Raw genomic sequence first — 11,800 nt, forward strand, 5'->3', positions numbered from 1 at the left:
ATTGGTTAAGGCTCACTTATTGCACAGATGACGGTTCAGCAGCCGTCTGAAATTACAAACTCCTGCCACTGGTCCTCGGTGTCTGATGGTACACCCAAGAAATCATGGGATTGCATGCAATCAGATTGCGAAGACTCAATTGCATACAAGCCACCCAAATAGGGCCCAAGATGACGGATGACAGTTTTTGCCAGTATGAGGGAGAAGTGGGGAGGGGTTCAAGGTGATGAAAAGCGTATCAGAATAGTCTTCGACAGATCATATCAAGATCCGTGGTGGCATGATGCACAGGGCACCTGAGTTTGCGGTTGACTTTGGACGGTCTTGTCAGTGATTTGCATGTACTGCTTTCTTCTGTTGCCGCTTGGACTTATAACACCGAGTCTCATGACTATCTCATGGGCACCTCAGGGGTATTCAACCCCCCTGATTCCATTCTTTTGATCTTTCTCGTTGCGGGATCCGAATCAATCCCACTTTTGATGTTGTCGCTCTAATTAGTCAATTCACATGCCCATATCTCGTAGCCGATATTTGTCACCTTGGGGCGTCTTGTTAGTTGAGCACTTCCGGAATTATATATATTCTTGGGCATTTTTGTAGGAAGGTCTTTCTCGGGTCAACTAAACCCAACGATGAGTATCACGTAGATCTATTCAGACCACCTAGAGTCAAATACCATCATAACGTGACTAAAAAGATTACATATCACAAATCCAGATTATGAATCTCGCCCCCTGCCAGCCACTCGACCTTAGACAGCTTGTCGGTGTAGAGTGGCGCAGTGAAAAAACATGGATCTTGGATTTTACCAAGTTGTAGTTGGTTGATTCGTGCAACTGCCTCCTGCATCCAAGCATCAACCAGCACCGAGAACCAATCAATCCCGAGGACGGAGTGACGTGAAAAGTCACGTGCACCTACAACGGAGAGATTTAAAACCGCCCGACGTCTTCCTAAACTCTTGTCTATTACCAAATCAACCAAATCCATCTATTATCACAATTCCCCAGTGGGTATTCACCACATATTATGGAAATTATACAAAAAAATGAAGCTTTCAAGAGGATTGATGGTAAAATGAGATTTTCCTACGTCCAGATCTTTGCCCGGCGGGATGGCGTATTATATTCAGGGAAATGGTCAAACCGACATGAATCTCCGAATACGCTCGAGGAACTTCAAGAACTTAAGCAAATCCCGACCGAGGACAGGGGCCCGGAGATTAAAACAGTCTGGTCTGCGGTGTTTGTGAAAACGCCAAATCTTCTCGCATATGTCGATGGAAATCTCGAAAAGCGAATCTCTCGCGAAGTTGAAGCCTGCGAAATCCTTCGGAAGAAACCCCATCCGAACATTGCGACTTATTACGGCTACAATGAAAGTCACGGTCGAGTCTCTGGCTTATGCTTCAAGCGATATACGTCCACCTTGCTTGAAGCGGTCAATCCTCAACGCCTTAACAAGGCCGCCTTTCTTTCAAGCCGCCGCGAACTAGTGACGGATTGTATGAAAAGCGGCCTTCAAGGGCTCCTGGATGCTATCAAACATCTTCACTCGCTTGGGCTTGTCCATAATGACATCAATCCTGCCAACATTATGCTCGACGAAGAGGGCACACTCATTCTCATCGACTTCGATAGCTGCCGATACATTGGGGAGTCCCTACGCAGCACGGAAACAAAAAGGACTCAACACTGGCACGACCCTACTGTGGAAATATCCATCGAAAAGAATGATTTTGACGCTTTCAAAGATCTGCAAACCTGGCTGACTGGATCAACTGCTGAAGACTTCATTTTTCTATAAAATGCTCGCATATAGATGCCAACACGACAGGATTCGTCTGCTGAGCTAAAATAATGTCGTTCGCAAAATTGAATACCTTTATTTTTTTATTCATCAAACAACATTTCTTTCATAGCGTGTTTTCTGTCCTTCTCCGCTTCTGTCTACCACTTGATTTCGTCTTTAAACAGATTTCGTAGTTAGACAGGAACGGGTGGGATAAGCTCTGCTTGGATATATGAAGAGGTCTTTCTTGGCGTTCAATATTGGCGAATTGGAGCAAAAGCTCTAAGACTATGCTAAGCCGACTCCTGCATGTTATGGACGGACCTCGGAACCCGGGGAACCTGTCCAGCCGAAATCATGGGCCTTGCTTCCTATCCTCTCGTGTCAGCCTTGTCCTAAGTCTTTCGTGGCTCCCAGGAGTTGGTTAATTAGGAGACACAGCTGGAGCTGCGCCCCGAGAAAGCGGGGTAGATGCCTTGTAGTTTTGTAGAGAGATAAGAAGGGAATAATCAAGCAAAACACCTTCAGAAGCTGGCCTTGATGGCCCTGACCTGGGGGAACCAGCTTAGCCTGGCGTCTGACCCATGCATCCCTTTACAAGCTAGGAATACACAGGCTTGAACTATTACTGCGAATGGGAAGGTGCCTCAGCCTGGGGAGGCGTAATTATTCATCCTCGATTCGCCAGGATCAAAATGTCTGTGTATTGTGACTTCTGCTGAGGTGCCGCAGCCTACATTCAGCGCATGCAGCCCAGGTTCACTGCTGACTTGTTCATTCCCCTAGCGGCAAATCATTGGATGGGAAGCACTCTTTGCACAACGCCAGCAGCCAACCCAGCTTTCACAGGGCGCAAATACCTGAGAGCTCGCCCCTACTGTCCTATCATTTACCGCCGAGCAAATGGCGTTAGGCCAGAGATGGTCTAAAGTATTGAACTGAAGCTAAATGAATATCCCTGCATTACCAGAAGGCTGGTTTCGCTACCCGTTTTCATTTTTTCAATTTACTTGTCTATTCAAACTAACAACTGGAAACCAGAATTTCCCTCGGGCGGCAAACAACAGGATAGGAAGAATCCTACTCCATGTAAGACTAGCCCCAAATGCTTGCATAAAGAATACCATCACCATGCCAGTAATCTAAGTTAAATAATGATTTCGTTTAGAACGTGTTTCCTTCACTTCCCCACCTGTATTGCAGCAAGTACGACGAGAACGGCATTGTATCTACACATTCAAAACTCGCTCTTCGAGTCCTCCGAAGAGGAGCTGGGACGGTAGTCGCTACTTCGACGTCCACGTTTGCTGTCCCTTTTTCTTTCGACAGATCCTTCGTCCTCTGAGCTTATCTGTTCTGGCGGGGTCTGTGGTCGAGGACGTTTCAAAACGCCCGGTCGAACTCGATTGATTGAGCCTTGGAGTTGCGTCTGGGACTGTTGCCTAGCTTCGGCACTGGAGAGGAAATCACAGAGCTGCTCCGATGTAATATGAATTTGTCGGTCGAGCCCAGGCCTCCCACTACACAGGTCTTCTGTCCCGAAGTCCCTGAGCGACAGCTGTATCAAAACACCATCAACTGGAAATCCAGAGTCCGTCCGAAATAGCTACTCATCTGTCAGCATCTAACCGTCGGGAATGGTGGATTTGAAGTAGCCGTACTTGCGCCTCGACCACAGCGGTGGCCCGGAACTCCTCCACACCATCGACTGTTACATATTCCGGTCGCCATATAGTAACGGTCGCTCTCTTGGAGCCTTTGTAGTCAATATCAAAGGCGATGACGGCGTTCACACTTCCATCAGTATTCAAAATATACTCATCAGCCAGGTGTGAGACCCGCTGCCTCTTTTGTGAATAGCACACTTCCACGATTACACCGGGGTAGTGTGCCTGGCGGTGGCCAAAGGATGCGTCGGGTTCCCGCCTGGAATAAGACTGTCTTCCATCTCCCGTATCTTCAGGTATTAAGATTCGCGAAGTGGCAAAATGCTCGACCTCCTTGGAGAAATCAGCAACGGGCCCATCGATTTGCTGAAATTGCCTCAGTTGCCTTAATATTTCATCGACAATCTTTGCACAGAATATATCATGGAGAGGACTTGGCATTCGGATTGCCAGGCAATGACGGCAAGGATCGTAGTCGTACCTATGACCAACTATCTCAGTACGCCTGTATCAATGAGGCACGACCTAAGGATACTCACCGTATTTTGTCCTCCACGTAATTCCGAAGAGGTTCGTCAGCATCCAACACACGCAAGACTTGTGTATAGTGGTCCGGTTTGAGTCGACGCTCCCACCAAGGTTGTGGCCGATGACCTGCTAGGTGGAGCTGCAAAAACTTCACGACGCTTTGAGCACTCCTTGACAATGGTTTTTCTTCGGTGGGTGGTGGCGTGAGGGGAGACTCGAGGACACTCCCTGGTGGAGTAATTCCAGCTGCCATGGGAGGCGCGAGAGGTCAGGATAGATTCAGAGTGCGCTTTGTTTATGCCGGGAGGGGATCGGGAGCTGAAAAATCACGTGGTAACGATAAGCTGCGAGCAGAGCACTGAGTGGGTGCCAGTGAATAGCAGAATTAAGCTGCTCTCGGGTTGTTTGCTGACAGGCATAGTTAAGCCAGAGCACACGACCTAGTATGGACTAGTGCTCCAGCATAAGCTGGTCAAACATGCTAACACACTTATTGCCACGTGATATGGATTTGTCACCCCATTGGTGCCTGAGGTGTGAGACACCTGTCAGAACACAGCAGGTAGATGAATCCGGAAGAGGGAGATACTATCTCCCGCAAAGATTAGTCATGTGTTTTGAGCCCATCCAAATTGCCAGTCAGGGGCTTTATAGCAATTCAGACCGGTTGATATCCTATTGGTGCACCAGTATGGCCCACTGAACAATATTTGGAAACACTAGGCTGTTCCTCAGTTCATACCATTCGCATAGCGCCACACGAACTCTTCCTAGGCTTGTAAAAATGAAAAGCTTCCATGCTGGGAAGGTCCCTTGCTACCCTATCTGTCGATCAAACGCTTATCCTTGGGGTATGTGTATTAACCTCGGCGGTGAATCCGATTGTTTAAACTGAGCAATTGCTCTCCCATATAATTTATTGATTTAACCAATGGAAACAGTGAAGGCCTAGATCCCTTCAACTTCACTCGTCTGCCGTATTGTACAAGAAATTCGGACTATCACACTCTCCTTCCGAGTATCATCCTACCCTGCTGCGTTTCGACATTTTACTAGGCCCGAGGGCATGCCAATGCTGAAATTCGGGAATAATTTTAGTGCCCGTACTTGCTATCATTGGATTGAAAGAATGAATACATAAGGAAGAGCACGTGGGTCGCAAAAATGGATATACACTGTAACGGTTGCCATCAAGTTCGAACTCTTTTGGTCAGCCGCCCCGATCGCCCGAGCCCAGGACGGACAAACACATACAAGCAAACAACGAAGCTTGAAATAATACATGAAAACAGCAAAATGATTTATCAACATGATAGCGTGGCTGCGTTCTATCCTGCAAATGGGTAGCACCGGAGAAAACCATTGACAGGTGCCCTACAGAGGGGACATCTCTTTGGCGCCTCAGGATTCTCTGCACATGACAGGCAAAACATGTGTCCACATGCAAGCGTCGCCCAACGATCTGGGTGATCGGAGCAGATCTTGCACCGTAGCTTTTCCCTTAGTTGTATGAATACCTCTTTGCCTTTTTGGAGCTTGTTCCTCTTCAGGCGAACTTCGTGCTGGAGGATTCGGTTTCTCTCTCGTAACATCGCAATTTCGCTTTTAAATGTAGTTCGAAGCTTTTTGAAAGCGTCATCCTAGAGCTTTATTAGCCATGGAAGAAGGAAGTGCTGCGACGAGCTCATACCAAAGTAGGCCGCTCCTTCATTTCTATTCTTCTTCGCTTCCGTGATGATGTCAAGCCAGATCTGTAATTCCGACGAGGGCCTCTTCCAGGCCGTGAAATACGTAACTCGGGGCCTGGTATTTCATCGTTATCGATAATAACGACCGGGTTCGGCATGGTGCCGCTAGTCGCCTTACTGGGGGAGAAAATCGTATCACCTCGCAAGGTGGGAAGTAAATGGAGAACTAGAAGCTGGTGCCAGCCGGGGGAAAGGGGCCCTTTATATATGTGACCCAGCATCGACTGAGTCAGCTCCAGGAAATAGCAATAGTCCATGCGGCATTGCACGATTGGACGTCAGCCCGTGATGGAATAAGAGCAGGCTATAGCGTTTCATGCGCCACCCCGACAAGATGACAGTGCATACCCATATTTAGCTCGATACCACTCGTCTGACCGAGTATGCCTTGCTCAACAAGCAGTCCGACACGGGTACGCACGGAGAAGTCTTAATATCGGACAGCAAAAGCCCTGACACGATCGCAGCCAGGCGATATCGGTCAACCAATCGTGCCCATGTTGGTAGGCAGTGCAGAGGACTACCGCAGAAATGATATGACTACCCTGCCCGTCCGTATGCTATTTTAAGTCTGCACTGTGTTATGGCTAGTGGGTTGATTGAGCCTTGCTTGACAGTCGTTCGAAGGCCCAGGGGAGAAGGCGAATCTTGCAGGGCGGATTAACGTAGGGGTAATAGCCCGACAGGACCGCCAGGTCTGGGTGGAACGGTATAGATACGCAGAGTATGAACTGCAGCACTGGATTTGACGTAGGTCGAGGAGAAATCGAATGTTTGTACGCGATAAGACGGTGTCGCGTTGCGCCTTTCAGATTCGGAGGCCATCCGAGGAATTGGACGTTAGCCCGCGATTGAGTGGCATGAATGACTAGCTCACTTGTCCACTTCATCTAGTAGCCACGCCGCAGAGCACGGTTGCTATATTGGGAGGCCGCATGACTGTAGATCGTCTGCGCCCAGTGTTCACCAGCGGGTCAATAGAGCTCTGCTTACCAATTATTCTATCGTCAAAGGGAGCGTATGAAACAATCACTCCCTTCTCATCTACGATCCGCAAAACAGGAGTAGAACATTGTTTCTTATCCGTTCCAACTTATCCTCTACGCCTATCGATCAGGAAGCCAACAGAGCATAGGACAACAAGACGCACTTGGTAGGAGAGGAGAGGCGACCCAGATATCAGGAATGCGGATGGCTCTCAAAAAAGAAGGGTGACTATCTCGGCCGCAGTGCTCATCCGAGAAAGATCCGAATAGCCCCATCGCTCTTGTTGTTTCTCGAAACTCTTGGAAGAGTTTGCAAGATCAGCGGTTTCCGTCAAGTCCGGTCTAACCGCATTCAAGTTTTGGTCCTGACCTCAAACGGAGTTCGGTATACTAATTCGAGTTGTCAGTTGCTGCACAAGCCCTACGAAGGGGACCCATGTGTCCAGCAATGCTCTTAGTTTAAAAGGGTGCAGCAAGTGCGTCATCTCAGCCAAGTGGGTTAAGGGGCTAGGAGATGGAGGACGAGGTGGAGGGCTTCTAGGAGCGAGCCCAAACTCAATTTATACCAAAGCTAAGGCGGCGACAGCCATCATAGAAAACTATACCATTTTCGGAGGCACTGGACCCAGAGTGGACGACCACCACCTAAGTTACTGGCGTACTGAAACTCCGAGTGTAGCGCCACAGCCCAGTGGCTGAATTGTGCCCTGAAATCCCTTATAGGATTTGTTTCTACGCGCTTTTGTGTCTCTCACTGTAAACCTAACTTATTTACTCCCTGACTTTTACAGTATGCCTCAACTCATTTTCTCACAATTTAAACCAGATGGTCTCATTTTAGGAGAAGCTACAAGTGTATGGACTAGTATGAATAACAAATCTTATATCAAACAGGGTCAATTCAAATGAAATCATTGATTGTTTGAATAATGCTGAAGTACCAAGGAATGAATACATGAAGAAGGGCAACCATCACAATCAAGTTCGAGCTCTCCTGGCCAGTCTCTTCGATCGTCTGAGTTCAGATTGAATACCATCGTGAGATAATTGGCGTTTTAGTGACCGCGAGTGAGAGTTGAGCGGCAAGTTCTTCCCAACAGAAGTATCAGCTTGATCTACTGTCTCCCGAGAAAAAGTCTCGGTAGTCATTGACGGTTCACACACGACGTTACCCGCAGGCGAATGAGGCTTGCGATCGGCTGAAGATAGTCCAGAAGAGAAGGTGACGAAGCATTTTGGGTCTACCCCATCCGAGTGGATGATCAGAGCAATACTTCCAAAGAAGACTTCTCGTTCCTCATAATCTGAGGCTAAAGGGGGCCATCTTTTATAAATTTCAACAGAAACTTGGCCAGTGAAGCCGTATCGCCAATTGGCTCCCTTTTCCCGTTCTGGCACGACCGATTCGAGTATCACAATCCCATCTGCCCTTTTTCGAGATGCACGGACATTAGTACCGTGATCGTCCTGGCGAGCTTTAGGGGAGAAGGTGAGAAAGCATTTTGGGTCCTTCCCTTCCATAGGGACAACCACAGCACCTCGCCCGAAAAGAATATCGTCTTGCTTGAAAATCTCTAGACTGCAAGGTATATCCGGCGAAAAGGCTGTTCGGATGATCACTTGGTTGACTAAAAGGTTTGTTGGCCAAGTAGCCCCCTTCTGGAAGTCAGGGGCATAGAATCGCATGGTCACTCGGCCTTCTTCGCTTTGTCCTTGTAGCTGTTTGGACCTGTTTGAGTTGCTTGGTAGCGTGTTTTCTGTAAGATCATAGTGTTAGCGACTGTATTGAATAAGTACAGCACGGAGTTACTCACGAGGGGACTGAATCCCATCAAAAAAAGCCTTAGCTTGTTGACAATCGGCATTCCGACAGTGCTCCATATGATCGTGGATCGCCGCAAGTTCATCGCCAATGGCAGCAGATATGGAAGAATCCCAAGTCGAGGCTGTTTTGCCTAAGCACTTGATTTGTGGCACAGCGATGCGGGTCATTGAAGAAATATCAGGCACATTGCGATCCTCCTTGAGTTCCTCTGTCTTAGAAGCTTGGTCTTGCTCAGTGCTTTGCTCGCTTCCTAATACTATTTAGCATAATAGTCTTAAATAGCCGTCGGCCAAGCTTACCTCTGTGATCACTCGCAACGTTCTCCCGCCTTGTAGCCCCAAAACCGGGGCATTCCCGCAACGCGTCAAATGAATGCTTAGTGATTTTCAATGCTTTCTCCGACTGAAAACCGTTGGGACTAGACCGCCCGAACGGCTGAAAGCCTTCTGGGTCCTCACAGACTAGCGACCTGGTTGGCACGCGGACAGACGAGGAATCGAGAGCTACATCATCCTTCACCGGAACGGCCAAGTGTCCAGCCGTCAACGTCCCCCAGAATTCCGGTGTAGCCATGATCTCAGTGTCGGCATCAGAGCCAAGTTGATCTGGCTCATCTTGGCACCAACCCTCGTCAACCTGGATCACGATGGGATTGGAAGCCGAGCCCAACGGAGCAAGATCATCTCCGATCACTATGGGATTGGCGTACGTGCCTAACCCTGGGGCAACCATAGAGTCGCACACGACCACTTCTGGCCATTCACACGGCCAAGTCGGTACTGAAGCTTCGGCACATTAGATTAGTGTAATCAATCAGGCTTATAGACTATCTCTTACTGAATATTTCGTGTTCATTCTCTGTAAAACAGGTCATATTGTCTGTGACCGGTACTAGAGAATAAATCAAATAGGTAAAGAGTAATGTAGAGAAAACTGAGTACTTCGATCAAATCGAAAGACGAAGTTGGATTCTTGACTGGTCTTTCACTAAGTCGGCGGGCGAAATACATGGCTTTATACCTCTCGTCAGACCAATTCCGCGCCTGATCCAGCCTGCAAGTTGGGCACGCCAGGATCGATTTCAAGCTCAGAGAGCAAAAGCTTCGTCAAGATGGTATCCAGACGAGAACTGTCTACGCCAATCGATTCTGTGGTTGATGCACCATGCAGCGTACTAACGCACGAAGGACTCGCCATCTCATCCAATTGATCCAATAGCCACATTGTATAGCGCTGTTGCTATTTCTGGAGAACCACAGATCTGCGCATCAGCTGCGTCCGGCTGTCACCACCAGGTCGATTGGGCTCTGTGTGCCAGTCATTCCATGGCACGAGACCGACGACAAAACGCGCTGGACGCGCCGACACGAAGAAAATAGCTTCATCGTCCGCAGTCCGCATGACGCCCGTGCTGCAGGACCAGACCCTTGTTCACCCCATCCGTCCGTCTCATCATCTCCGCCAATCGATCATGATGTCAACGGGTCTTCGGCAACAAGGCACACTCGGTGGCAGGGGCTGGAGTGGACTCCGAATGCGGACGAAGGCAGGAGAAACTGTGTATGTCGACAGAAATTGACGTTTGCTAACGGTCGTACGAGGTCGCCTGATGCGCCTTCAGAGGTCGTTCCGGAGTCTCAACATGGCCGCCGTAAAACCTAGCAATCATCGTGTAGAACAGATTGGCACTGTTATCATCTCGCCAACTCTCGCTGACTTCGCAATCACCGGCTGACCCGTGTAGAGACAGTTTGGACGTTCACGTACGCTGACCAGTTCGATCCCGGTCTTCCTCGGTTCCGAAAGGATACGGACGGTATCAGGGAAGGCTGCCAACACTGTTACCCTCGATTTGCGCCCCCAAGGCAAACTTGAAGCCCCGCTGGACACGGGCGATTTTCCGGAATGAGGGAAGGGCGAATACGCCTGGACTTCGCGGAAGTTGGATGACCGACCGATCGATTGACATGTCAGGGGCCAGAACTGCAGGTCGGCGCGACGGACCAAAGGCAAAAATGCCTCAACTCGAGCGTAATGGTGAGACCTGAGCGGAAAGTCCACGCCAGGGCGAAGGAAAAAGCACCGCAGACTGCGCTGGAGGACTCAAAGGGCCGCAGAGGACCGGCCGGTCGCGCTGGCAAGATAGGGGGGGTAGCGGAGCTCGGTGATCCGGATCAATGGCAAAAATGCCTCACTCGCAAGGCGCACACGAGAAACGGAGGGACAGGAGGAGCAGAAGGGCGAAAAGCAGATCGAAGTTGAAGCGGCGATGATGGGGACTTTATAGAAACACGCACGGCGATAGTAACGCGCAGAGAGGCGCTAAACCCGAACAGGCACGCTAAACCCCTTTGCGTAATTCACCGTCACCGGATTATACGGAGTAAATAACTAAGTTAACTAGATAACTAGTTAGTTAACTGCCTAGTTAGTTACTCCGTAGTTCACTCAGTATCTCCGTTATCCGGTCTCCACTGCTGCTATTGTTCCGACACATTTACATCCTTGGGGCGCTCATTAGGCATCACAGAGCTGCCACGTGTGTGTTAGGTGGGCAAATAGTTGACATTGAGCCCAGACCCAAATACATAGTGAGCTCCATCACTCTGTCTTTGAGCGGCATACAAGCGGTGGCAGCCGATTTGATAAGAGAGTACCAAGCAGATGGATTATGGTATGGAGGGTGACCGAGGTTCTGGGTACACCGCTCCCATGGTTCACTCCCATCCGTAGATTCCTCGAATACTTCTTGAAGTTCTGACTGCATAATAATTATTTGACCACATGAACATAAACGACTCCTCACAGTTCCGGCTGATCAACACAGCTGCAGTACATCATATATGATCAGTCTGGACCACGGATAGGACATGCCCGTATACGTAGTATGCTGGACTCGTCGGGCAGACTGTGGGTAGTATTCGGGTTGTATGTCCTCAGACAGGTTTTGAGGGATTTGGGGGGCGCTTAAAATGCGACTAGTCTATCGGAAGCTTCCACGTAGGTCATGGCTCGTTGAAGGTGTGGGGATATACGAAGAGGGGGGTACGTGGAAGTTAGACGGGTGGAAAGCCGGCCAGAAAAAAGTAGATTTGGCCCCCGTCTAGCTACATCAATACTGTCGCGACTTGTACCTTCCACCTTCCACTACTTGGCGAAGCAGTTCACAACATCAGTCCTGCTTTGCCGGTTAGTGGCAGGTGCGAAGGATTCCATGGCCCCGCAGAAGCAAAAGAAGAAACAAAAAGGCAA

General features: G+C 49.1%; 2 protein-coding genes across 2 annotated transcripts; one reads left to right on the forward strand and one right to left on the reverse strand.

Annotated features, from left to right (window-relative positions):
- Nucleotides 1-1,080: 1,080 nt before the first annotated feature.
- On the forward strand, nt 1,081-1,809 carry N7473_007587 (uncharacterized protein; the record flags this gene model as incomplete). The annotated part of the gene is made up of 1 exon (XM_057153527.1): nt 1,081-1,809. One exon carries the CDS (start codon nt 1,081-1,083, stop codon nt 1,807-1,809), a length of 729 nt encoding a protein of 242 aa, XP_057007865.1.
- Nucleotides 1,810-2,750: 941 nt separating this feature from the next.
- Nucleotides 2,751-4,245, reverse strand: N7473_007588 (uncharacterized protein). Its single transcript, XM_057153528.1, has 3 exons — nt 4,001-4,245; nt 3,456-3,952; nt 2,751-3,400 (listed from the first exon to the last, which is right to left on the reverse strand). The coding sequence occupies exons 1-3, from the start codon at nt 4,041-4,043 to the stop codon at nt 3,032-3,034; spliced, it is 909 nt and encodes a 302-aa protein (XP_057007866.1). The 5' UTR covers nt 4,044-4,245; the 3' UTR covers nt 2,751-3,031.
- Between the last annotated feature and the right edge of the window lie 7,555 nt (nt 4,246-11,800).

This window comes from Penicillium subrubescens, assembly GCF_028828155.1.
Source record: "Penicillium subrubescens strain IBT 31985 chromosome Unknown utg000005l_segment0_segment0, whole genome shotgun sequence".
Lineage (NCBI taxonomy): Eukaryota > Fungi > Ascomycota > Eurotiomycetes > Eurotiales > Aspergillaceae > Penicillium > Penicillium subrubescens.

Excerpts from the sequence above, each read along its gene's own strand:
- N7473_007588 (XM_057153528.1), bottom strand. The coding sequence starts at position 4,043 with ATGCTGACGAACCTCTTCGGAATTACGTGGAGGACAAAATACG. Across the intron at positions 3,953-4,000 it reads TACGTGGAGGACAAAATACG|TTGGTCATAGGTACGACTAC; the intron begins GTGAGTATCCTT and ends GTACTGAGATAG. Across the intron at positions 3,401-3,455 it reads CCGCTGTGGTCGAGGCGCAA|CTATTTCGGACGGACTCTGG; the intron begins GTACGGCTACTT and ends ACAGATGAGTAG.